Source organism: Carcharodon carcharias, chromosome 18 (genome assembly GCF_017639515.1).
Source record: "Carcharodon carcharias isolate sCarCar2 chromosome 18, sCarCar2.pri, whole genome shotgun sequence".
In the NCBI taxonomy this organism is placed as follows: domain Eukaryota; kingdom Metazoa; phylum Chordata; class Chondrichthyes; order Lamniformes; family Lamnidae; genus Carcharodon; species Carcharodon carcharias.
This window is the reverse complement of record NC_054484.1, coordinates 46,017,775-46,045,621: the sequence shown is the minus strand read 5'-3', so window position 1 is coordinate 46,045,621 and position 27,847 is coordinate 46,017,775. Positions and strand designations below refer to the sequence as shown.

General features: G+C 40.7%; 1 protein-coding gene across 5 annotated transcripts in view; it reads left to right on the top strand.

Moving 5' to 3' along the window:
• Positions 1-26,760, top strand: part of LOC121290620 (male-specific lethal 3 homolog) — a 58,871-nt gene extending 32,111 nt beyond the window's left edge. For all 5 annotated transcript variants that reach the window (XM_041211293.1, XM_041211297.1, XM_041211294.1 and 2 more), the window contains 8 exons: positions 491-613; positions 1,669-1,829; positions 2,501-2,656; positions 10,375-10,640; positions 11,586-11,686; positions 14,736-14,835; positions 16,058-16,142; positions 23,852-26,760. In XM_041211293.1, the coding sequence (XP_041067227.1) occupies positions 491-613; positions 1,669-1,829; positions 2,501-2,656; positions 10,375-10,640; positions 11,586-11,686; positions 14,736-14,835; positions 16,058-16,142; positions 23,852-23,951 (1,092 nt within the window). In that variant the 3' untranslated portion in view covers positions 23,952-26,760. The remainder of the gene's footprint in view (positions 1-490; positions 614-1,668; positions 1,830-2,500; positions 2,657-10,374; positions 10,641-11,585; positions 11,687-14,735; positions 14,836-16,057; positions 16,143-23,851) is intronic.
• Positions 26,761-27,847: the final 1,087 nt, after the last annotated feature.

Genomic DNA, 27,847 nt, shown 5'->3' with positions numbered 1-27,847 from the left:
TCTCCATAACAAGCAGGTCACATAGGTTTGTCTTTGGGCAAACTCGGTATGAGATCATGTGGGCTTGTCTTTGGGCAGTTCCCATAGTAGGAAGTTCCATCCCCTTCTCCAAACTACTCCACATTACCTTGAATTAAAGGACACAGTTTAAAACATAACCACCTTATAAAGTCTGGCATCCATAACACTACACTAATTACTTTATATTTACCCATAAAGATTTGCATCTGTTATTGTCCTTGCATTTAGATTTTCTATCTATAAGTTTTCTCTAAAATGTTACAAAATACGGAACTGACTGGTGGGAAAATCCTATCTGGCCCATACAGCCCACCCCCCACATCACAATCGCTGGACCATCATGACTAAACACTTCCCATCCCTGCATCCATATTAGCACCAGGGAAATACAAAAAGAGAACAAATTAATAGCTATAGTTGGTATATTTGTTTAACTGCTCCCAGATGACCAATTTTCTTCATACTCTAGAAGGATGATCAAGAGACTTGCTCTAAAAAGGAAATGGAAGAGAAAAGCATAAACATAGAAATTCCAGAAATTCTGAAGAAAAAACTTGAGGATGACTGCTATTACATCAACAAAAGAAAAAAGGTATCATTTCTGTTGTACAAATTGCCATTTTTAAAGGTTTTTCATCCCTTGCATATACATTAAATGTGTTTGCCAATACTGAAAGGATTTGTGCTGTAGGTATAGGTTTGCCATAAGCACCATCTCTTTTTAAGTGATCTGAGTGCCTACTTGTTTCCCAATGCCCTATGCCTAGTATAGCAGTAAGCTTTTGAACAACAAACACATTTTAACATAGATCATGTCCCAAGCCCTTTAAAAAAAAAACACAGAAGAATACCAAATTATGACAGGCATTTCTACTGATGACATCCATATGATCTATGCTTGGTGGAAGGTATACTATAATTTGCCCGACTATGTTTATGTTAAAGCATTGTGGATTTCTCATCATGTAAATTGGATATGAACCTATAGCATGTACATCTTCTATAGGCTACTGTGTTTGACAGCCATGTAAAATTGCTCCATGTTTTGATAGGTCATGTAGACTAAATACTTGTGACTAAAAACTACCTTTGTCACACTGAAACATCTCAGAAGTGCCTCATGATCCATTACTTCTTGATTGGATTGAGCTAAAGCGTAGACAAATGTAGCAACCATTCTGTGACAAGTATCCCTCAAATAGTAAAAAAAAAATCACATTTAATGCTTTTTCTGTTGCCACTATTATATGGGACAGAACCTAATTGTAAGCTACCTGGTGAAAGAAAAATTCAAACAGTTCTAGGCAAGTTTTGACAGTTGTGACAACCATTTCGGTTGTAACAACAACAACCTTAAAAGCTGTGTGTAATTATGACTTTGGGTGATAGTGTAATATGGGTTGATATACATCTCTTGATTTTCATTTTCATTGACTTCATACTTAAGAGTTTTGGTTCATCAGTTATGTTCATAGTACCTACATGAACATTATCTGAACGTTTTAATTGGTGTTCAGTATTACATTTGTTATGACACTTTCAAGTTGTAAATCTCTTGAATTAGCCTTTATCCGCATTTTCAAATGCTTATAATTTTAAAAACCTACAGTTCAGTATATTAAAAAAATGTGGGGATCTTTTTTTCAGTTGGTGAAGCTTCCATGCCAGACAACCATCATTAATATTTTGGAATCCTATGTGAAGCATTTTGCAATTAATGCAGCCTTTTCAGCCAATGAAAGATCTCGACATCATCAAAGTAACTCGCAGATTCCAATGAATCCTCATTACATTCCACCTGAGAAAAAGTAAGTCTGCCTAATGGGTTTTGGAAATAGAAAAGGATATTGGTCAGCAACAAATAAAAGGTGCTAGCTATTCATTATGCGTACACTTGTCCACAGACTCTTTGTGGGCTTTTGCACTGGAACTTGAAGTGTTTAAATCAAAAGTACAAAACTGTGCAGTGCTCTTTACAAGGGATCAGGGACCTGTATGAACAGGGCAAGCAACCAATTAGATTGAAGAATCCTTGCTGAAGGATCCTTCAGATCCTTGCAGAATCTGAACAGGCTTTTTAAAAATCTCAACAATGAATAAAATCTGATAGAATGAGATTTTGCATTTATAAAAATTAAATTTCAGTGCCAGTGAAATTATTTGCCAGTAATTAAGTCTTATCGCACCACTTAAATTCATTTACACTTGAATGGACAAGTTCTAACTTTCTCTGGCATGTTGAGTGGTATCTGTTGTGTACATACCCCAACTTCACCCCCTGTAATGTATTTCAAAACATCTCTCTTCAAGGCACTGTTAAAGTGAAGCCTCTGGAGGAGCATGGCCAGAAATTGCTGTCTTAATTTAGTCCCTAATAACATTGAAGTTGATTGCTTTACCATTTTTTTGTTACTGCAAAATTTGGGTCCTTTAAGTAAACCTGAATAATGAAATACCTTATGCTTTTTTTTTTCTGCAGTGTTGAGCTTTGTAAGGAAATGGTGGATGGCTTAAGAATTACGTTTGATTTTACACTACCCATGATTTTGCTCTACCAGTATGAACATGCTCAGTTCAAGAAGGTTACTTCATCTAAATTCTTTGTTCCAATCAAGGAAACATTGTCACATGTGAGGTAAGTTGCCTCTTGCCTAAGGATATGAGATTATCAAAAGTCGAAAACAGAAATACCTGGAAAAACTCAGCAGGTCTGGCAGCATCGGCGGAGAAGAAAAGAGTTGATGTTTCGAGTCCTCATGACCCTTCCACAGAACTGAGTGAATATGAGGAGAGGGGTGAAATATAAGCTGGTTTAAGGTGGTTGGAAGTAGGGGGGGGTGGTGGGGGGTGGTTGTAGGGACAAGCAAGCAGTGATAGGAGCAGATAATCAAAAGATGTCACAGACAAAAGAACACAGAGGTATTGAAGGTAGTGATATTGTCTAAACGAATGTGCTAATTAAGAATGGATGGTGTGGCACTCAAGGTACAGCTCTAGTGAGGGTGGGGTGGAAAGACTAGCAGGGCACAAAAGATTTAAAAATAATGGAAATAGGTGGGAAAAGAAAAATCTGTATAAATTATTGGAAAAAAACAAAAGGAAAGGGGAAGAAACAGAAAGGGGTGGGGATGGAGGAGGGAGTTCAAGACCTAAAGTTGTTGAATTCAATATTCAGTCCGGAAGGCTGTAAAGTGCCTAGTCGGAAGATGAGGTGCTGTTCCTCCAGTTTGCGTTGGGCTTCACTGGAACAATGCAGCAAGCCAAGGACAGACATGTGGGCAAGAGAGCAGGGTGGAGTGTTAAAATGGCAAGCGACAGGGAGGTTTGGGTCATTCTTGTGGACAGACCGCAGGTGTTCCGGAAAGCAGTCGCCCAGTTTACATTTGGTCTCCAATGTAGAGGAGACCGCATTGGGAGCAACAAATGCAGTAGACTAAGTTGGGGGAAATGCAAGTGAATGCTGCTTCACTTGAAAGGAGTGTTTGGGCCCTTGGACGGTGAAGAGAAAGGAAGTGAAGGGGCAGGTGTTGCATCTTTTGCGTGGGCATGGGGAGGTGCCATAGGTGGGGATTGAGGAGTAGGGGGTGATGGAGGAGTGGACAAGGGTGTCCCGGAGGGAATGATCCCTACGGAATGCCGCCTGGGGTTGAAGGGAAGATGTGTTTGGTGATGGCATCATGCTGGAGTTGGCGGAAATGGCGGAGGATGATCCTTTGAATGTGGAGGCTGGTGGAGTGGTAAGTGAGGACAAGGGGGACCCTATCATGTTTCTGGAAGGGAGGAGAAGGCGTGAGGGCGGATGCGCGGGAGATGGGCCGGACACGGTTGAGGGCCCTGTCAACGACCGTGGGTGGGAAACCTCGGTTAAGGAAGAAGGAGGACATGTCAGAGGAACTGTTTTTGAAGGTAGCATCATCAGAACATCTGCGACGGAGGCGAAGGAACTGAGAGAATGGGATGGAGTCCTTACAGGAAGTGGGATGTGAGGAGCTGTAGTCGAGGTAGCTGTGGGAGGTGGTAGGCTTGTAATGGATATTGGTGGACAGTATCACCAGAGATTGAGACAGAGAGTTCAAGGAAGGGAAGTGTCAGAGATAGACCATGTGAAAATGATGAAGGTGTGGAGATTGGAAGCAATATTAATAAATTTTTCCAAGTCCTGACGAGAGCATGAAGCAGCACCGAAGTAATCATCGATGTACCGGAGAAAGAGTTGTGGAAGGGGGCTGGAGTAGGACTGGAACAAGGAATGTTCTACATATCCCATAGAGACAGGCATAGCTGGGGCCCATGCGGGTACCCATAGCCACACCATTTACTTGGAGGAAGTGAGAGGAGTTAAAGGAGAAATTGTACAGTGTGAGAACAAGTTCAGCCAGACGGAGGAGAGTAGTGGTGGATGGGGATTGTTCGGGCTTCTGTTCGAGGAAGAAGCTAAGGGCCCTCAGACCATCCTGGTGGGCGATGGGGGTGTAGAGGGATTGGACGTCCGTGGTGAAGAGGAGGCGGTTGGGGCCAGGGAACTGGAAATTGTTGATGTGACGTAAGGTGTCAGAGGAATCATGGATGTAGCTGGGAAGGGACTGGACAAGGGGAGAGACAAGGGAGTCAAGATAACGAGAAATGAGTTCCGTGGGGCAGGAGCAGGCTGACACGATCGGTCTATTGGGACTGTTCTGTTTGTGGATTTTGGGTAGAAGGTAGAAGTGGGCAGTCTGAGGTTGGGCGACTATCAAGTTGGAAGCTGTGGGAGGAAGATCGCCAGAGAAGATGAGGTCAGTGACAGTCCTGGAAACAATGGCTTGATGTTCAGTGGTGGGGTCATGGTCCAGGGAGAGGTAGGAGGAAGTGTCTGCGAGTTGACACTCAGCCTCCGCGAGGTAGAGGTCAGTGCGCCAGACAACAACAGCACCACCCTTGTCAGCGGGTTTGATGACAATGTTGGGGTTGGACCTGAGAGAACGGAGTGCAGTAAGTTCAGAGACAGACAGATTAGAATGGGTGAGAAGAGCAGAGAAATTGAGACTCTAATGTCACACCGACAGTTCTCAATGAAAAGATCAAGAGAAGGTAAGAATCCAGAGGGAGGGGTCCAGGTGGAAGGAGAATATTGGAGGTGGCTAAAAGGATCCGTTGAACGGGGAGAGGACTCCAGCCCAAAGAAGTGAGCACGGAGACGAAGACAGCAGAAGAAGAGTTCAGCATCGTGCCGAGCCTGAAATTCATTAAGATGAGGGCGTAAGGGTATGAAACTAAGTCCTTTGCTGAGCACTGAACGTTCAGCGTCGGACAGGGGAAGATCAGGGGGTATAGTGAATACACAGCCGGGGCTGGGATTGGAAGATGGGATGGGGACGGAGTGTCAGGCAGGGGTGGAGGGTCCTAGATGGGTATTGGTGTCGATGAGTTGTTGGAGCTTGCGTTCCTTATATTACACCCCTCCTTATATTCACTCAGTTCTGTGGAAGGGTCACGAGGACTCGAAACGTCAACCCTTTTCTTCTCCGCCGATGCTGCCAGACCTGCTGAGTTTTTCCAGGTAATTCTGTTTTTGTTTTGGATTTCCAGCATCCGCAGATTTTTTGTTTTTTATCAAGTCATGTCATTGGGAAATGTAAAGTCCATGCTCTTTTCAAGGCTGTTTTTAAATAAGTTACTTTTGTACCTTTTTCAAAGTAAGGTATTTATGGTTGAGCTATATTCCAAGGCTTCAAAAGGAAAATATATTTATGCATTACAGAAATAAAACAAAAATTATTTCAATTTTTATCACACCTTCACATCATCAATGTCCCAGAGCACTTAGCTCATGAATAACTTTTCAGGTGTAATAGCTATTGTTGTTGAATGAAATAGCCAGCTTACCACAGCAAGGTCCCACAAGCAGCAAATGAGGTAAAGGACCAATTAAACTAATTAGGTGGTGTGGATTGAGGAATGGATGTTTTTTTCAGAACACAAGGAGATCTTCCTGTTCTTCAAATACTGCTGTGAAATCCCTTTGTCCATCTGAATTGTTTAACATTTCACCCCAAAGGTCATACCTCCAACAACTCACTCAGTACTTTACTATTATATTTATTTTATTCATTCACGTGTTGTAGGATTCGCTGGCTGGGCAAGCATTTATTGCCCATCCTTAGTTTCCCTTGAGAAGGTGGTGGTGAGCTGCCTTCTTGAACCGCTGCAGTCCAAGTGGTGTAGGTATATCCACAGTGTTGTTTGGAAGGGAATTGCAGGATTTTGACCCAGCGAGAATGAAGGAACAGCGATATATTTCCAAGTCAGGATGGTGAGTGACTTGGAGAGGAACTTCCAGGTGGTGGTGTTCCCATCTATCTGCTGCCCTTGTCCTTCTAGATGGTCGTGATCATGGGTTTGGAAGGTGCTGTCTGAGGAACCTTGGTGAATTCCTACAGTGCATCTTGTAGATGGTACACACTGCTGCTACTGTCCGTCGGTGGTGGAGGGGAGTGAATGTTTGTGGATGGGGTGCTAATCAAGCAGGCTGCTTTATCCTGGACGGTGTCATGCTTCTTGAGTGTTGTGGGAGCTGCAGGCAAGAAAGGAGTATTCCATCGTACTCCTTGACTTGTGCCTTATAGATGATAGCCGGACATTGGGGAGTCAGGAGGTGAGTTATTCGTCACAGGATTCCTAGCCTCTGACCAGCTTTTGTAGCCACAGTATTTATATGGCTAGTCCAGTGCAGTTTCTGGTCAATGGTAACCCCCAGGATGTTTATAGTAGGGGATTCAGTGATGGTAATGCCATTGAACGTCAAGGGTGATGGTTAGATTCTTTCTTGTTGGAGATGGTCATTGCCTGGCACTTATTTGGTGTGAATGTTACTTGCCACTTGTCAGCCCAAGCCTGGACATTGTCCAGGTCTTGCTGCTTTTGGACATGGACTGTTCAGTATCTGAGGAGTCGTGAATGGTGCTGAACATTGTACAATCATCAGCGAACATTTCAATTTCTTGGCTTTATGATGGAGGGAAGGTCATTGATGAAGCAGCTGTAGATGGTTGGACCTAGGACACTACCCTGAGGAACTCCTGCAGTGATGTCCTGGAGCTAAGATGACTGACCTCCAACAACCACAACCATCTTCCTTTGTGCTAGGTATGACTCCAACCAGTGGTGAGTTTTCACCCTGATTCCCATTGAATCCAATTTTGTGGATGCCACACTCGGTCAAATGTTGCCTTCATGTCAAGTGCAGTCACTCTTGTCCCACCTCGGGAGTTCATCTCTTTTGTCCATGTTTGAATCAAGGCCGTAGTGAGGTCAGGAACTGAGAGGCCCTGGTGGAACCCAAACTGAGCATAAGTGAGCAAGCTATTCTAAGCAAGTGCCGCGTGTTAGCACTATTGATGACCCTTCCATCACGTTACTGATGATGGAAAGTAGACTGATGGGGTTGTAATTGGCCAAGTTGGATTTGTACTGCTTTTTGCATACAGGATGTACCTGGGCAATTTTCCACATAGCCAGGTGGTTACCAGTGTTGTAGCTGTACTAGAACAACTTGGCCAGGGGTGTGGCAAGTCAGGGCCAATTGCCTTTGCACTATCCAGTGCCTTCAGTCGTTTCTTGATATCACGTGGAGTGAATTGAATTGGCTGAAGACAGGCATCTGTGATGCTGGGGACCTCCGGAGGAGGCCAAGATGGATCATCCACTCAGCACTTCTAGCTGAAGATTTTTAACAAATGCTTCACCCTTCTCTTTTACACTGATGTTCTGCACTCCTCCATCATTGAGGATGGGGACATTTGTGGAGCCTCCTTCTCCAGCGAGTTGTTTAACAGTCCACCACCATTCACGACTGGATGTGACAGGACTGCAGAGCTTAGATCTGATAGTTGGTTGTGGGATCATTTAGTTCTGTCTATCACTTGCTGCTTATGGTATTTGGCACGCAAGTAATCCTGTGTTATAGCTTCACCAGGTTAATACCTCATTTTAGGTATGCCTGGTGTTGCTCATGGCATGCCTCCCTGCACTCTAATTGAACCAGGGTTGATCCATGGCTTGATGGTAATAATAGTTGGATATGCTGGGGCATGAGGTTACAGATTATGTTCGAGTACAGTTCAGCAGATGGCCCACAGCACCTCGTGGATGCCCAGTCTTGAGTTGCCATATGCTTGAATATAGAATCATCTGACTTGGAAGAGCCAAGGTGACCCTTGTTACAAATACTTGTTGAAACTCATTGAATAGTAGAATAAGCTTGGGGGACTAAATAGCCTTTTGTGTTCCTATGGTCCTATTCTCCTATGTTTTTGACTTTCATCTACTCCAACTCCTACTTCACTTCAGCAAGACATTATTTAGCTGGAAGAGTCTGCATTATTGGAAAGTATATTTATACTTTTGACATACTCCCAAACAGGTGCTCAGAAATATCATGATATGCTATTGATGAGGTGAATCCCTGTTCAAGTTTTTTGCATTATTTACACACTGCTTATGATTCAAAACACTTCTTCCCAAACACCATTATTAATTTCACCAATAACATTTTAATGGCACAGGAAGCTATGGTACAGCTCTGCACATTTTTTTTTGTGATATACTTGGTACTTTTCCTGAAAGATTATGTATATTTTTGTGACCAGATTTTGCTCACAATTGAGGAAGATTTTCTTAAAGCCAAAATATGCTTTCATTGGTGTTACTTCTCTGTCACAACATAGTTGATGTTTTATGGTAGCCTTCTCAATCTACTAAAATAAATGGTCCTGATGTATTGACCATTATTGTGGCTTTGAAAAAAATCATCTCTAATTCGAGAATGTGCTATAGTTTATTCTTTGTCCGTATCAGAATATTGCATGTTAACATCTTCAGCTTTTAAACAAAGATTAATGCAGACCAGTACAGTATTCATTACTGCCCTTAAAAAACACCTGCTGGTCCACAAATTTGCATGTTCAGCTTCAGACTTGGGAGATTTTTTATTTCAATTGAAAGCCTCATCTTAAAACATCTTTTAATTGCAAACTAATACACAAGCTGTATTGATATGCTCACATTAGTGGTTAATGGATTATTAAATAACTTCTAATGGAAATCAATGCCCTGGATAAATGGAACTGGTGATAAATATTCTGTCTAATGATGTAGTATTTTGCTGGAGTAAGTAACTTCCAAAGATAGAAATTTTAATGGATTTTGTTACCTTGATGAAATAGCTAAATAAATGTTTGTTTTCCAACTACCAGTTTGGTTGCTAAAATCAGATTTGGTGAAGGTATGTTTTCTACTGTGGAATTTGTTCTTTTTGCATCTCTGCAATAACTTCAGGGATACTTGGAATGAAAATATATACAAATTAGCTAAAGTGGAGGCAAGGCTTAAGCTTTGATGAGGCTTGGTACACTTGATTACAGTAATTTCATGAGAAAGTGGGAGGTAAAAGGGCTGGATGGGTGGCAGAATAGTTAAATAGTCATTGTGCTAAAACCTAAGATGTGAGGACAGAATCTCTGTGGACAGAGCTAAAAAATGACAGGAACAATATTTGGCATGTGCCACACTCTACAAAACATTGGAAGTTAGTGGAGAGATCTGCAAGCAGTTCAGAAAAAAATAAAAAAGCAGGGTATCAATTTGGGTGATTTTTAACTATCAGGGTAATTCAAAAAAGGCGCAAGGCTTGAGCATATTTCTTCTGTTTGCAGGGAACAGGTCTCGGCATGTGGATGCACGTTGCTTTGAGCAAGCATAACTGAGCCACCCTATGAGATTGACTGATAATCTTAAATTTGCTGTTAGTGAACTCAGGATTGTTCAGCAAGTACTGCCCAATTGCAGAATCAGATTTAACAGTAGATGTTTTATTTTGGGTTTCACAAGTGTGGGCTGGTTGAGTAGTTTGTACTGTGCCTATTACAAACAACCAGAGGAACATGCTGTTTGATTCGATCAGCCAATCGCTGGAACATACAGCCTAAGTCCCAGCAATTTGGCATTCTTGTGTTTGTCCTGAGGAGTGCAAGACGAAAAGTATCGGCAATATGTCTCTCATTTCAGCAGTAGAGCAACAATATTGTAAAACCTGCTTATCATTAAAACTTAGTGTTAATCGAGAGATTGACTGGGAAACCTATGGAAAATCGTGACTCAAGACGCATGAACAGGCCATTGTAACCTAATAGTCCCCTGTCCAAATTATTTTGGCACTCCAAACAAAGAGCATTGTCGACTTCTGGCATTTTAGTTGTGTGTCTGCTAATGTGTGTCTATTTTTAATATGCCTGACAGTGTACTATAAGTCTATTCACGTTGATGTTTACTGAAGAATTGCACTTAATTAAATGTTTATTCTATTTACTTATTTAGACCTCAAAAGGAACATTCACCAAGTCCTCCTCCTCTCCTGAACCCATCAACACCCCAATCCACAGACAGTCAGCCATTGTCAGGAGATCCTGCAACACCAAAGCGACGAAAGATTGATCCTGAATCTGTTCAATCATTGAGGCGATCTACACGGCACGCATCAGGCTGTGACAGACTGTCTGAAAGCAGTGCTTCCCCCCAGTCAAAGCGCCGGTTTTATGAATCTGCTGCTCAAATGCCCAGATTACTTCTACACTTGGAGAAAAGTAGGTGTTTAACACTTTAACTACAGTAAATTAGTGATGATCTTAGTTGAAAATATCATTTCCAGGTTGCATTTTCTGACATTCTTGTTGTGTTGCCCATAGATCACCTTTTTAATTGTCAAATATTTATTGTTGGAGATAAGTGGTGACGTAGCCACGGTTAATAATGGAAAATTACTATTGATGTGACACAATGGTTTAAAAGTGCACCCACGTATTGATTTAACGTTTCAAATTGGGCCAGATATTCAAGACTGGGTGCAGTTAATTAGTTAATTCCCTGCCAGCTCTAGGATTCGGATTCAAATCCAGTCCAACCTTTTATGGTGAAAGTCTTCCCTGTTTGCTGTAATATCCTATAAATTTGGGTTGTCTGTTCAGTTCCAATTTGACATGGTTGCACAGCACTAAACTGTCAATTTCACTCAGATACGTCATGTGAGAAAGGTCTGATCAGAGCATCGTATTACTTTACCATGATGTCTTCAGGCTAGTTGTAGAATTTAGCATTCTGATTGCTTGGTTATTGCTGCTCCACAATGACTCCCAGATCCTTTCACCATTAGCTATTTCCACACTACCAATGATATACTTATGAAGTCCATTTCTGCAACAATGTGTAGGACCTTGAACTTATCTGTATTGAATTATCTGTATTGAATTTCATCTGCGGCTAAATTGCTCAATTGCAGATTTTATCTAACTCCTTTTGTAGGTTGCTGATTGCTTTGTACAGTTGAACAGTCCTCTCTGTGAGCTTGACCAGATTGAAATGGGTTTCTGTCTCTTGGCCATTATATAAATGGCACATTTAGACTGTTTAAGATGTTAAGGCACTTGAGAATTGTGCTTGAAAGTAGCCCCTTATGCTTTCTCCTTTTTTTGGTAACTTTGTAAAGTGGAAGTTAATATTTGTTTCATTCAAATTTATTTTTTATTTTAAAGAGACACCTGTCCATAGTGGCTCCTCCTCTCCCGTCACCCTCACTCCTAGTAAAGAAGGGGCTGCGGTGTTTGATCGCAGAAGGAGCAATGAATTGAATGAGGTACGAGTTTCTAACCACTATATGGGCTCCGTATATGTGAATAATATTTAAAAACATTTGTAGCACTTGTTTCTAACTTGGCATTTTTTTGGTGTGGACCATATTTTTTCTTCCAGAAGAGCAATCCATCTTTAATAAAATGCCATCACTGCAAGTCAACAATTTTGTGCATTTATATTGAGATGCATTGATAATGAGAAACATCCAAATTTTGGTAGTTTATGTTCAGTCTATATTCATTTGGAATTCCTACAAACTGGAATACACTGCATAATGAGTTAAAGGTAACGACCACTTCACAAGAACACTCATTCCAAAGTGGAGGAAAGCTTGCCTCTCAAAATATTTTTGAACTTACAGTTGGATAGCATGGCCTACCAGCACGAATGGAAAACAATTCTCAAGTTGTGGGGAGCTTGGATTGTGGAGGGGTTAATATGTGACAGCCAGGTTGCAGACAGTCTGATTCAGCCTCAGGCAGTTGCCAGGGAGAGCAGCGGAGTTGGTAGGTGGGGCCTGAAGACAATGGCTTTGGTTTTCCCAATATTTGGACATTTTTGCTCAATGTCGGACAAACAGCCTGATAATTTAGCAACTGTGCCGTTGTCAAGAGAGGTGGTGGGTGTCATCAATGTACACATGGAAACTGACATTTTTTCAATGATGTTGCCGAGGGGCAGCATGTAGATGAGAAACACGATGGATCCTTGGGGACTCCAGAATTAGTGGTTTAGAAGTGAGAAGAGAAGCCACTTCAACTGATACTCTGGCTATTATTGCAATCCCACCCAGTTGGAAGACAATAGAGAGGCTTTGGAGGAGGATGGTATCTCAAGGAGTTCCAGGAAAGATGGGCACAGATTTTGGAGACGACTGCATGTTTAAGGACTTTGGAGAGGAAAAGGAGGTTGGTAGTAGAAGTTTTCAAGGACAGCGGGATCAAGGGATTTTTTTTTAGGAGAGGTGTGATTTGAAGGACCAAGGGACAGAACTGAGGAGAGAGGACAGTTCACAACATCAGCCAACTTGGGGACCAGAGAAGGGAAGTTGGGTGGTCAACAGTTTAGTGAGAATAGGCTTGTGGGAGTACGAAGTGGATCTCATGCACAAGATAAGCTCAGCGAGGGCATGATGGGATACAGAGAAAATAGAGAAAGATGCAAGTTCAGGGCTAGACAGGGGATTTCTTTCAAGGAGACTCGAGATCGCCCAAAATTCTGCTGCCCATGTCGTAACTCGCACCCATTTACCCATCACCCCTATGCTCACTGACCTACATCAGTTCCCGGTTAAGCAATGCCTCGATTGTAAAATTCTTGCCCTTATTTTCAAACTCCTCTGAAGCATTACCCCTCCCAACCTCTGTAATGTCTTCCAGCCATACAACCCTCATAATTGCATTCCTCCAATACTGGCCTCTTGAGCATCCTCGATTTTAATCGCTCCACCATTAACAGTCATGCCTTGAGCTGCCATGGCTCTAAGCCCTGCAATCCCTTCCTCAAACTCCTGTACCTCCCTACCCTTCTTTCCTCCTTTAAAGACACTCCTACCTCTTTGACTAAGCTTTTGGTCATCTGCTCTAATTTCTCCTTATGTGGTTTGGTGCCAGATTTTGTTTGATAATGCTCTTCTGAAGTGCTTTGTGACATTTTACTATGTTGAAGGTGCTATGTAAATACAAACTGTTGTTGTTGTTAAAAGGGGTAGAAAGCAAGGATAGAGTCTGATGGGGAAATCTCAAAATATATATGATTCTATAAATATATTCACAAAAGGGGAATTGGTAAATGTGAGATGTGGCCCCTGAGAACAATTGACATTGAGTTAGTAGAGGATTAGTGGACATTGGTGAGCATATTTAACAAGTGCTTTGCCTCAGGGTTTATTACAAGACAAGGATATTGGGAAGGAAATAAGCCTTGAAATTGATTCGAAGTAAAATAACATAATTCCTCACTTTCCTTTTATTTATTAAACTAAAGGAGATGAAAGTGCTGGGACCTTTTAGAATTTTATTGCCAGAATCTATTCAAGTGGATGTGTGCCAAAGGACTAGAGAATGGCCAATGTGATCTTTTTTTTTAAAAGAGAAGCATTGTGAACCTCGATATTCACAGTTCAGTTAGTTAACATCTGAGATAGGGAAAATATTGACATATTTAGTCATTTCATCATTAATTAAATATAAAGAATAGGAGAAAATTATTAGAAGCAGCCAACAGGATCACGCTTAGTCTACCTGATAAGAGTTCTTTGAAGAGTGGTCAGTGTAGTGTTGGGGAAAATGTAGCGCATGTAGTACACTGAGCACTTTGAGAAAACCTTTGATAAGATATCACACAGCAAACTACTAGAGAGGATTAAGGGTATAGAAGTAAGAGGAGATTAGCAATTTAAATTAAATACTGATTAGAAGGGAGGCAAGAAAGTTTAAGGGCAATTTCTCAAGAATAGTTAGAAGTGGATTGTGGTGTTCCACAAGGTGTTATTCTGTGACTATTTATATTCGGTATGCTCCTCAATGATTTGGATATAGGGCTAGTGAGAATGGTGTCCAGATTTGCAGATTACACTAAAATAGAAGGTTAAGTAAATAATTTGGAGGGCAAAAGGAATTGACAAGATGCCCTTTTTCTATTTTGGAACTTCCATATAATTCTATGTAAAAGATTCCTTTTGTGAACTTGAGAAATGTACAGAATAGAGAACATTTCTTAGTAGTATTAGCATAAACTGGGTTTGTCATAAAAACAAGTGTAATCTTGATAGTTTAAACATAATACATTAATGCATTTTTGCAATAACAATTAAGACCTAAAGTTTGCTATTAGGGTAGATTTGGCAGTAAATTGATTAGCAAAATGAATCTTGAATATGACTGATATTATTATATTTTATACTTAAGTGAATCTCAATGTGCTGTTGATTAGATTAGGAATCCAGGAATGGATTGGAATTGACTTTAATCTGTTGAACTTTGTTCCATTGACTACTTTAATATTAAATAAATGTCACTGAAAACTCATTTTTTGTGTTGGTTTAATAGGTTTTGTCTTGGAAAATGATGCCAGATAATTATCCACTGATTGAACAGCCTCCTGCACCCTCGTATATCTATGGAGCTCAGCATCTCTTGCGATTGTTTGGTAGGTCTTTGCACGTTTTTATTTTCAGTGGAAGGAACAGGAAGTGTGCAGAGGAAATAATAGGAATTAAATAGATGCCATATCATTTTTGTTAAATGGAAAACTATTCAAAGTCTGAATATCAAATGACATTTTAATCTTAGTGTAAGGAATTTCCAAAAATGGCAGCTAAATCTCTGATAAAACCTACCATATTTTGCAATGTAATGGGAAAACAGCAAGGGAGTAGAATTAATTGAATAGCTCTTTCATAGAGATTGCACAGGCATGATAGGTCAAATAGCTGCTATCTTTGCAATATGATTTTATGATTTACCTGGTAATATTTTAATTAAACTAACTGGTTTTAAATATTAACCCAAAATATATCTGTGGGAGTTAACTATTGTTTGCTGTATAGAAATATGAAATGATAGAGCATGAAACAGACTGCTTTCTGTAGGGGCAGAAATCCCCAAAATATTGCAGGGTAACAGAACTGCATTATGATATACAGTCTTGAATTTGTTGCTGTAAATATTCGACCCTGAAAGTGTCTGTGACCGATGTTGAAACTGTACATATAACTAAGCCTAAGTGGCAGGTAAAATATTGAGATTGTATTTTGCTTCACGTTTTAATGCAGATTTAACCATTTATATAAAAATTCTAAGTTTGTAATGTTGTAACAGAGAAATTTTTTTTTGTAAAGCTTATGTTAATATTTGCTGTAGGATCTGAGGGAGGTTTCTGAGGAATTCTGGTGATGACCTTAGATGGTGGCCAAAGTCCATTAGGTGATCAGCCAACCAACCAGTTAGGAAATAATTACCTGTTCAGGTGCTGGTTATTGAACACTCAATATGTTGCGGGGGTTGGTGGGGTTAGAATTTCCTTGGCAGGATGAACAATGTAAACCTATCATGGGATGCAAGGAGAAAACTGAAACCCAATGCAATGTCTTGAGCAGGGAAGAATACAGAATAAATACAGATTTGCATATTTAGTAAATGCTACAAATGCATATTGGGATCTGGAGGGTAAGAATACAGTAAATAACTGAGAATGAGAGGGTTTGGTTTTTTGCTCTTCAAGTTCTGGGAAATGAAACTAATGGTATCATAAATATGGCCACGCTCGTTTAGTTATCAAAGTACAAAATGAATGATGAAAGGAGCTTCAAAAGAATCCAGTGAAGTCTTTTTTAACAAAATTGCATTTTCCTTTATCAATTTCCTTGCAGTGAAGCTACCAGAGCTGTTGGGAAAGATGCAAATTACTGACCGGAATCTGAAGGTCTTGGTAAAGCACCTTGAACTGTTCCTTAGGTAAGAAGTTAAAATGGATCCATGGAATTTTGCCGCTTTACTGGTAATCAGCTGCAATGGGCTGAGAATCGGCTAAAGTTATAGCTAAAATAGGGTCCTAGGTTGTTTTCACAGGGCAATTCATTGAAAAATAAAGCATACCATCTTGTCCTAGTACAAGACTTTGGTTAGGCTTCATTGAAGATGCTGTGTTTACTTTTGGTCCCTTCACATGCAGATGATAAATCCCCATTTAATACACCTCAGTTACCCAGGCTCAATGAACTGGTTCTACATACTTAACAAGACATAGATTTGGGCAATTTAATCAAGTTTCTAAAATAACAAAGGAATTTGATTGTGTTTATGTGGACTAGTTATTTCAACTGAATAGGATCATACTTACAAGTTATTTTAGTGCAAAACTAGTCCAATCTAATGTTGATTTTTTTTTCCCCCCAGAAAGTAGTGGACCAGTGAAACAGGTTGCTGGCTCGTGCGGTGAACGTTTATTAATCCAACAGAGTTGGACCTGCTTCCGTCTGGGGTGGAGGTCAACTCGTACAAAACTAATTTCAACCACCTATAGGGGTCAAAGAGCAATTTTCCCTTAAATGACCTGTTTTTTTTCCCTTTTTTTGCTTCTCCCAAGAGATTACATGGCTCCAGGCCATGGGATGGGAAGAATCTGTATTTGATTATGTATTGCAATTAAGTGGGACAGGCGAGATGAACCATGGGTCTTTTCCTACCTGGTACTTTCACATATTCGTTTATTTGTTTGCCTATTACTTATTGTTGGTGATTACTCTTCTCTCTTGTTTCTTTGCCAAATGCAAAATGTTACAGGTAATTCATTGAAGGGCCATCAAATGTCAGGAAATGCATTTAAAAATATAGTCCAGGAATATAAAAAATATCAGCAACAAATATTTGTTGGAAAGCAAGCGGACGAACAATATGTCATAACTTCGCAGTCTGATTGTCACATCGCTCCTACTTACTTACACTAAAATGCAGCAGCGCCTTTCTTGCCCAACCTTGCAACTCAGGCCAGGTGAGAATAGTGCAGTGCAGTGGGTTCCCAAGGCTTTCTGTTGAGTCCATTTGAGAGAAAGGAAGGCAGGCTCCCTTTTTTATGGCACTAGTTACAGTAAAGCAGGTAAGTTTAAAGGTCCAGCCACTTTGTGAAGCCAGGGAGAAGGTAAGGAGATAGGATGGGGGTGGGGGTGGGGGTGCAGGATGGGGGTCGGATGGTCAGGGGAACAGGATGAGTGAGGGGTCGGGTGGTCAGTTGGGGGGAGTGGTCAGTGAGGGCAGTTGGTGAGTTGGTGGTTTGGGGATGTTTGTGGGGGAGAGGTTGAGAGGGTAGTTGGGTGGTTGGGGAGTCCCGTTTGGGGAGGTGGGGTGTCGGGAGGGTAGTCACGAGGCCGAGTGTGGGGTCTGCAGGGGATAGTACTGTAGTTGCCCAGGAATTAGAAGTGGTCTTAATTCTTCTAACTTTTCCTGGGTAAATATGCCTGTAAGATAGCTGGAACCATCCAAGGTCTGCAATTAAATCAGTTCCCGATGCAGGGTAGCTGTCCAATGGAAAGTTTGAACTTCCTGGGCAATTGCTACAGAATCGTTAGGTGGCCACTTCTGGGGTGGGGAGTGCAGGGGGCTGGTGTCCCAGCACACCTTTGGGGTACCCCCCCACTGGGTATTATTTTGTTCTTAAATACTGATAAAATAGAGTAAAAACTAAGGCATTTTTTAAGTTTCCAGCTCGAACTTTCAACCTCTTCAGTTCTGTTCAGCTTCTTTCTTGATAATCTTTTCGGATCGACTCAGGAAAAGCAAATGGTAATTGATAGCTGTAAAAACTAAAAGCTTGACCACCTGTCAACCTGTGTTTTACAAATTCTAACTTTGAAATAAATGTATAGTGTGTGCACCTGAAAATGCTTTCTCTGCTTTATAAGCAGAGCTGTAACCCCATTTACTTAAAACCACTAAAGGAAGCAATTTCAGACAAATCTCATTTTCTACCTATTATTTGAGAGTGTTACTTCTGTTTGGCCACTAATGGGATATTATAGCTCTTAATGGGTTGTGTGGAAAACTGATCCCTTGATTTTTGTCTAAAAACCAAGCAAATCTGAGGGGTTAACCTGTTTCCTGACAGAATCAGCACCTCACCATTAAAGACGTTTGTCTGGCTGCTGATTCTAGAATATTATAGGGGTACCAGCATGAGTTGCTGTATGATTAAGTCAGATATGTAAGGGCTTAGCAGCTACACCTTAATATTGAGTAATAAGCAAAAAGATATATCACAAGCACACCCCACTACTTCTGGTCTGTGGAGCTGCTTTCCAGACAACATTATTTGCTGGAAATTTCCTTCTATACTGAATTTTAAATATAGAGTTAACTATCCTGAACCAGATTTTCTGAATTATGCTCTAGATATGGGAAACCTGTGACTTGCTCATTCATCTCCTTGCACAACTTCTCCAAGTTAATTTTGTGCTCCCAAAATCTACCTTGCTGCACATGTCTCGGCCTGAAAACTTTTATGCAGTGTTGCATTCACTATTTACCTATGTATAGAGCAATTCAGTGGCTTCACCAGCTCAAATCAAATTGAAGGCAGGAACTTCCTTAATCTTAAACCTGTTAAATAGATAAAAGCATCTATATTATAGAAGAAATTAAGTAGAATTAGAAGGGACTGTATAAAAAAGATAAACTGTAACTTTTGTGCTTCACCCCAGTTTGTTCAATTGTCATTCACTCTAGTCTTGGGAATCATATCAATTGCCCCTCATAGTGAATGCCTTGGTAATCAGTAAACTTCTTATTCACAGCTCTGTAGGGAGAGAAGAACAAAGAATCATCTCTGAAGAACTTGTAAAGTTAGTTTTAATAATACTTAATTGTCGTCGACAGCTGTCCCTCAATTCGAGGATGACATTTACTCAGGTGCCAGAGTTTCTGCTATGGGTCTTCATGTGACTGAACAGGCTGATTCTCAACCCGCAAATCGTTGTGCACATGGGACAGGATATCCCATGAGTTGGTGGGATCTGGAGTGCAGAATTTTCTACCATTTCTTTCTTTATCTGCCGCCATTCTGCCTCATCGTCAAGGCATTTGGACTCGAAGCACGATGCAGCTTGATGGGCGAGTGAGAGTGGCTGCCCTTGACGTCAAGGCTGCATTTGACCAAGTGTGACATAAAGGAGCCCTAGCAAAACTGAAGCCAATGGGAATCGGGCTAGTGGGGGAAACTCTCCACTGGCTGGAGTCATACCTAGCACAAAGGAAGATGGTCGAGGTTGTTGGAGGTCAGTCATCTCAGTCCGAGGACATGGCTGCAGGAGCTCCTCAGGGTAGTGTCCTAGGCCAAGCCATCTTCAGCTGCTTCATAAATGACCTTCCCTCCACCATAAGTTCAGAAGTGGGGATGTTCACTGATAATTGCACAATGTTCAGCACCATTTACGGCGGCTCAGGTACTGAAGCAGTCCGTGTCCATGTGCAGCAAGACCTGGACAACGTTCAGGCTTGGGTTGATAAGTGGCAAATAACATTCACACCACACAAGTGCCAGGCAATAACCATCTCCAACAAGAGAATCTGACTATCTCCTCATGACATTCAATGTTATTATCATCACTGACTCACCCACCATCAACATCCTGGGGGGGTTACCGTTGACCAGAAACTGAACTGGACCAGCCATATAAATACTGTGGCTACAAGAGCAGATCAGAGGCTGGGAATTCTGCACTGACTCTCCAAAGACTATCCACGATCTACAAGGTACAAGTCAAGAGTGTGATGGAATACTCTGCATTTGACTGGATGAGTGCAGCTCCAACAACACGCAAGAAGCTTGACACCATCCAGGACAAAGTAGTCCACTTGACTGGCATCCCTCCATCTCCTTCAGCATTCACTCACTCCATCAATGATGCACAGTGGCAACAGTGTTTACCATCTACAAGATGCACTGCAGCAACTCACTCCACTGACTCCACTCCACCTTCCAAACGCACAACCTTTATCATCTAGAAGCACAAGAGTAGCTGATGCATGGGAACACTACCACTTGCAAGTAACCCTCAAAGTTACACACTATCCTGACTTAAGTATATTGCTGTTTCTTCACTGTCACTGATCAAAATCCTGAAACTACTTTCCTAACAGCACTGTGGGCGTTCCAACAACTCAGCAGTTCAAGAAAGCAGCACAGCACCATCTTCTCAAGGGCAATTATGGATGGGCAATAAATGTTGGTGTCGCCAGTGATGCCCACATCCTAGGAAAGAATAAAAAGAGCAAGTTGTCGCCATTTTGAGCAATTGGTAGCCAGTTTCTCCCAGTCATTAATGTCATGCTACCACACTTCAAGGACAGCTTCAGAGCGCTTTTGTCTTCTCCTGGAACATTGGCCATTTGAGAGTTAAGAAAACAGGATCTGGCAGGGGAGATGTTTTTCAGCCTTCTGGACACAGTATCCAGTCCATCAAAGTTGATTTTTCAAGAGTTTTGCCTCTTGAATGCTTGTGAAGCTGACTTCAAGGACACTAGTGTTTGTTTGATGGTCCTCCCAATGAATCTGGAGGATGTGGCAGAGGCATTGCTGATGGAATTTCTCTAGCACTCTTTATGTGTCGTTGATACACAGTCCAGGTCTCACTGCAATACTAAGAGTGTGGTGGCAACGACTGCAATGTACACTAGGACTTTAGATGACTTGCAGAGATCTTTGTTGTAACACACTTGCTGCCATAGTTTGTAGAAGGCTGAGCTGGAACAGCTGATCCGGCGTTGGATCTCCTCGTCATTTGAGAAAGGTGGCTGCCAAGGTATGGTAAGTTCTCAACATATTCTGGATTGTCTCCTTCAACATACGTGGGAGGAATATTTGGCTGACCAGCTTTTGTTGATATGAGTTTTGCAAGCAACTCTTGATCTCTTCAATTTTGCATCCAAGTAATTCGGCCTTTCCTTGAATGTTGCTAATAATACTTAATATTTTGCATATGACAGAACCATCCAGAAAACAGTTCTTGTTGTTCTTTATCGCGTATATTTATTTACAATGATTGAATTTGTTTGTAATCGCTTTGCTTGGTCTTTGCCTCTTTATACAATTTAAGGGCAGAGCAGATTTTATTGCTGCCAGTGCAAATGCAATAAAAAACAACTAACGACATTGCCAACAAATTGTTCTTGTACATTAGTCTTTTATGGGAGCAATAAGAAATATTAAAACTGAAAATGTTTAGATTAGATATGTACTTAGCTGTATTTCAGTGTGATGTACACTGACAACATGAAGAATTAATCGCTCACATAGAACAAACAACAAACTGCAAAAAATGTGTAGCTGGTTCATAATCACTTGAAGAGAAGAACTTTACACTCTGACTTCCTTATATAACAACTATTGTTCATTTTGCACCAATGATGCTTTGTCAGAAGAATAAGTCATTTCTGTTATGCTCTTTAAGTTTAAGGGGACAGTAAATGAAAATAGAGTATGGTCTATCTCCCAGTTCATTCACTGTGACGACACTTACATATATCTTATAAGATCACAGGTATATTGCTAGATCTAGATATATATCTATCTTGTAACATGAGCACTTCCTGTCCAAAGTGTTTACTTTGTCATGATTTTTGCTGGTGCTGTCCCATCAGCGTTTAACATTAAAAGCTGCAGTATCAACATTTGTCATTCAGTTTTTCACTTTCACCTCTGGCCAACAAATTGCTCTGTGGTGCAAAGTTCTGAAGTGCCTTTTCTTATTCTTTCAGCACCTTCTCTATAAAACATAATGATATTCAGCAACAAGCCATAGGACATACTAGCTTAACAAGTGTTAACTTATTCCACAAGAACATTTGATTTGTCTGCTTTATGTGCCTGCCTTTTTTTCTTGTTTACCGCACAACATGCTAGTTGACTCACGGTAGACTAACCAGTGCACAGGAAAATCGTGATCGTGGAAGCAAAACTAATGAGAAAAGATTGAAGGCTAAAAGGCCACAATGATATCTATTCAGAATAACAGAACCGTGAGGAATTTTTAAAAATAAAATCGTTTTGGACTTCTAAATGAGAATTGTGTGAAAATTAAGAGCTTAGTATATATAGAAGATTGGCTGTACCTGTGTTCAGAGACAAAGGAGGATGATAAATGACTTAAAATGCTGTTCAGATATTACTGTAAATCTTTCCATACCAAATCATTGCAAATGCCCAACTTTTTCCTGAGCTGAGGTTTTCCATTCACAGGGTCAGCAGGATCCTTCACTGTATCTGCCCCAATTCCCTTACTCTCACCCACACTCCAACTTAACACAAGAAGTGCCCTGTTGACCTTACCCTCTACCCCTGCAGTCTTTACTTTCACTAGATTATCTTTCTATCTCACCAAGCATATCTTCCACTCCACTGCTTTCTCTGCTTTGTGGAGGGACCCCCACATTGTTCACTTTCCCATCAACTCTGCTTCCGGCAGACTTTTGCCGTGGTTGGTATCTTCACATACAATGGCAAGAGATGCGATTCTTCTCCATTTACCATCTCCCTCACCATTGTTCGGGACCTCAAATACTTCTTCTCTGTGATAGAGCAATTTATGTGCTTTCCTCCAATTTGGTATGCTGTATTCATTGCTTACCCCATCTACCACTGGGGAAAAAGGCAAGCACAGAATGTGTGACCAGACATCTCCACTCGTTTGCAAGTATGGCATACCTGTGGCTTGACATTTTAACTCCTCTCCCATATCCACTCTAAATTATGTATTTAACCTTCAGTATTCCATCTAAACTCAAGGTGAGTTTCAGATGCAATATCTTGCCTTTCTCCTGACCACTCTACAGCTCTCTTGCCTGGTCATTGAGTAAGTTCAGACCTTAGTTATATCCTCCATTTTCTTCAGAACAGCCGGAGCTAGTTACGGTGGGTGAGTCCACTTATTAATGGTGGGGTGGGGATTGACTTGACTGGTGTAGAGCTTTCGTTTGAGCACAGTGCTGGCGGAGGGGGAGTGGGGATAATGAAGCAACTGTTTGGCAGATTTTTCTCTCTTCATTTCAGACCTTCTGCAATTGGATGGGAATAACCTGTCTATTTTTCTTGCCTTTTTTGTAGCCTCTCCCATTTTTTTTCACTTTCTTCCTTATTTACACATTCTTTATTTCTTTTCCTCTTGTGCCACTAGATTTCAGGCCATTTATCCTGTTAACCCACCAGTTTTGGAATATTTGTTGTTTACCAAGCTCCCCATTTTTTTCTGACCTTAAGGAAATGTATTTTAGTTTTTCAGTTTTCAGTTCTGATGAAGGAGGACCTAATGATTATGTCATTAAACTGCATCTTTTAAATTACCAAACTTAAAGTAATCTTGATATAATTTTTAAAAAAAAATTCCTTGTGTTTTGCACACCATAAAACAGATTGCATCTGGTTTAAACATGTTAATGTGCCACGTATGTGGTAAATTCCCAATCTTAGCCCGGGCATGCATGCTGCATTTTTCATCAGGTTGAACTTATGACCATCAACTGGATCTTCTAGCGGCTACTTACAAAGCAGTATTTGAAGAAGGTTGTAGGCTTATAGGCAAGATGGACATCTTTTCAATATTCAATATATGTTCTAACCATGTTCAACACCAATATTTTAATGAACCACAGTTTATTTTGTACCTTTAAATCTGCAGGTTTTTGGCTGAATACCAAGAGGACTTCTTTCCAGAATCCGCTTATGTAGCTGCATCTGAAGCTTACTATTGTACCAAACGTCCTCAGGCTATCTACTGAAGCATTAGCAGAGCTGTGAACTCGTTGCTGCTTCTACCCCAGTGGTTATTGGTCAGAGAACTGTAAATGATCTTAAGCAGTTGAGAACAAAAGAGCACTTATATCCTCTTAAGTAGTGCTGCCTGCTGGAAAGCTGTTGACATTACATTGTGGAGATGGACCACTTTCTGTTTGAACTCTGTTTTGAAACACCCTGCAACCCTGCTTGATGCTGTGTGCACACGTTCTGTTCTTCTGTGGTTGTGTCATGTATGCAAGCATTGACTATATGCAACCAAAAGCCTCTTCTGCAAGTAAAATAAATGCCTCCTGAAAGGCAGACTGCGTTTATTGAACAAGACTTAATTCTGTACAAAATGTTTTTGGATGTCCATCTTAAAGTAATGGGAAACCATATTTTAGAGATGTTCTGAATAGTTGTGAGTTAAAGAAAAAGGCATTGTATAATTTTCATTAGTGCTTGCTTACCCATTAGAAAATAAATTCTTGCTGTATTGTAATATTTTGTTTTAATGTTGATGGTTTATGTTCCTGTTCAAAGTCCAATGATACAGTTTTTGTGAATGTTATTTTATGCAATGAAGCAGTATTGGTAATCTTTTAGGACTAAACTCTTGACGCTGTTGTGTTGCATAGAAGTTTTGCTTTACTCTTTGGAGCCACACTTTTTTGGCAGGAGAGTGAACAGAGTCTGGATTGCTTTTATGTGGCTGCATGATCACTGAAGGTATTTTGCATTAGCAGAGGGAAGAGAGTTTTTCTTCTTGAGACGAAACCTGCTGGTGATACAGACCCCCATCTACCATCTCATCCAACAGTGTGGCACTTCACCTTTGTGGACTGTCATTTCAGACCCTGGGAAGTACCGAGGATCAGAGGGACCTTGGTGTGCATGTCCACTGGTCCCTTAAGGTAGCAGGACAGTCAGATAAGGTGGTTAAGAAGGCATAAAGGATACTTGCCTTTATTAGCCGAGGAATAGAATATAAGAGCAGGGAGGTTACGCTGGAACTGTATAGAAAGCTGGTTAGGCCACTGCTAGAGTATTGCGTACAGCCCTGGAATCCACATTATAGGAAGGATGTGATTGATCAAGGATGTGAAGGATAGAGAGAGTGCAGAGGAGATTTACCAGGATGTTGCCTAGGCTGGAGAGTTTTACTTATGAGGAGAGATTGGATAAACTGGGGTTACTTTCTCTGGAGCAAAGGAGATTGAGGGGGTACATGGTTGAGGTGTATAAAATTATGAGGGACATAGGTAGGGTAGACAGGAAGGAACTTTTCCCCTTGGTGGAGGGATCAATAACCAGGGGGCATAGATTTAAGGTAAGGGGCAAGAGGTTTAGAGGGGATGTGAGGAAGAATTCTTTCACCCAGTGGGTGGTGGGAGTCTGGAACTCACTGCCTGAAAGGGTGGTAGAGGCAGAAACCCTCATAACATTTAAGAAGTATTTGGATGTGCGATGCCATGCCATACAAGGCTAGGGGCCTAGTGCTGGAAAATGGGATTAGAATATTTAGGTACTTGTTTGACTGGCGCAGACTCAATGGGCTGAAGGGCCTTTTTCTGTGCTGTAGACCTCCATGACTCTAGGCAAACAAAATTATATTAATCCAGGCAAAGGTCTTTTAGTTTGAATTTTGGGCTTATTGATGATTACAAATATACTAGAACATAGAAAATGTATTTGAATTGTAATAAATGGGTCTGGCATCCTTGATGCCAAAAGCCATTATATCAGGGGAAAAATTCTATTGGCGGCTTATTTAACATGGTCGTACTGGAGGAGTTAAATTTGGATAAAGCACAATGCACTGTCACATGAATGGAGGTGAATTAGGAGTCCATGTACCAAGAGTACAGAATTTTTAATTTGCCAGGTCAGAGGTAGAAGCCACTGATTAACGCCCTACTAGCTGTCCTTCCTCTCATCCATCTTCATTTGAGCTTCAATCCTATAGCTCCTGCCCCACTCTCCCTGCAGTTGAAAATTGGGGATAAAAGGTTTTTTTAAAAGAAAACTAATACATAATCAGTAAAATATTAGGAATCAAAAGAGCTTTGCCTGGTCATAAGAGCAACTTACATTTATTTAGAGCCATTAATGTAATGAAAATGCTCCAAGGAAGCATTTTCAGGTTGAATTTGATACCGAGACAAAGAAATATTAGCACAGATGACCAAAAGCTTGGACAAAGGGGTAAGTTATAAGGAGCAACTTAAATGAGGCATAGATACAGAGGTTTAGGGAGGGAAGTCCAGAACTTGGAGCATTTATTTGAGGCCCTATGTTGTTATTTGTGCCATTTAGCACAATGCTATAACCATTCTAAGGTGATGGGCTAAGTGGCGTGAGTTGCATTTGACATTTTAATTTCCTATAACATTATTTTACCTATACAAACATGTCTGTCAGATATTAATTAATTAAACTCTGGCCTCACACCCTAAATATAATAGGCTCTCAAATCATGGAAAACATATACTGCAAAACATGCAAGTGAGATGCTGTTTTTAAGTCTGATGTTCTCTGGTTATGCGCATTTCCCTTTTCACCGCTCTTCCGTTTGCATCAATAATGTCTTCATGCATAATGTTGTAATTTAAGAATGAGCCCAGAAGTTATTCTGTTCATGGTGACTCTTTTCCCCACCTGCCATTAGTTGGATTTAATTTTTTATGCGAAGGTTGACCTTTGAAAAGAATGAGGAAAATGATATTTCTGGAAAGCAATTACCATTTTACGCTGTATAATTCAAATGCAAATGTTTCATTTTTTTAAACAGTTAATAATTATTTTATAACTGTACCAATGTCTACATTTGCAATTTTTGATACCAGAGTCTTGTGAGCTCTGAATGAGAGTACCATGTGAGGGAATTATGCTGTGGAGTTTCAGTCAGTGGAAGTTGCCCCGAGATTAGTAGAATAATAGAAAAGCAGGGAGCAAAAGAGAGGGAGAAAGGAACTTAAAACAATCACAATCAGTAGAAAAAAAGTACTAGGAAAATTAATGGGTCTAAAGGCTGACAAGTCATGTAGACCTAATGGCCTGCATCCTATGGTCTTAGAAGAAGTGGCTGCAGGGATAGTGGATGCATTGGTTATGGTCTTCCAACATTCCCTAGATTCTGAAAAAGCCCCAGCAGATTGGAAAACTGCAAATGTAACATCACTATTCAAGAAAGGAGGGAGACAGCAGGAAACCTTGGGCCTTAAGTCTAACACCTGCCATTGGGAAAATGCTGGAATCCCATTATTAAGGAGTAGCAGGACATTTAGAAAATCATAATACAACAGGCAGAGTCAACATGGTTTTGTGAAAAGGAAATTGTGTTTGGCAAACTTGTTACATCCTCAAACAACTCTAATAAGTAGGGTGGATAAAGGGGAACCAGTGCATGTAGTGTATTTGGATTTCCAAAAGGTATTTGATAAGGTGCCACATAGATGGTTACCACACAAGGTAAGAGCTCACGGTGGTGGGGGTAATATATCAAACTATATAGAGGATTGGCCAAGCAATAGGAAACAGAGTCAGGATAAATGAGTCATTTTCGGGTTAGCAAACTAACTAGTGGAATACCACAGGGATCAGTGCTGGGGCATCAGCTATTTATAAACTATATTAATGACCTGGATGAAGGGACCAACTGCATTGTAGCCAAATTTTCTGATGATACAAAAATAGGTAGGAGAGCAAGTTGTGAGGCAAATACAAAGAGTCTGCAAATGGGTAAGCACAGGTGCAAAAAAAATGGCAAATGGAGTATAATGTGGAAAAATGTGAACTTCACTTTGACAGGAAGAATAGAAAAGCAGAATATTATTTAAATTGAGAGACTGTAGAATGATGCCATACAGAGGGATATGGATGTCCTTGTACATGTATC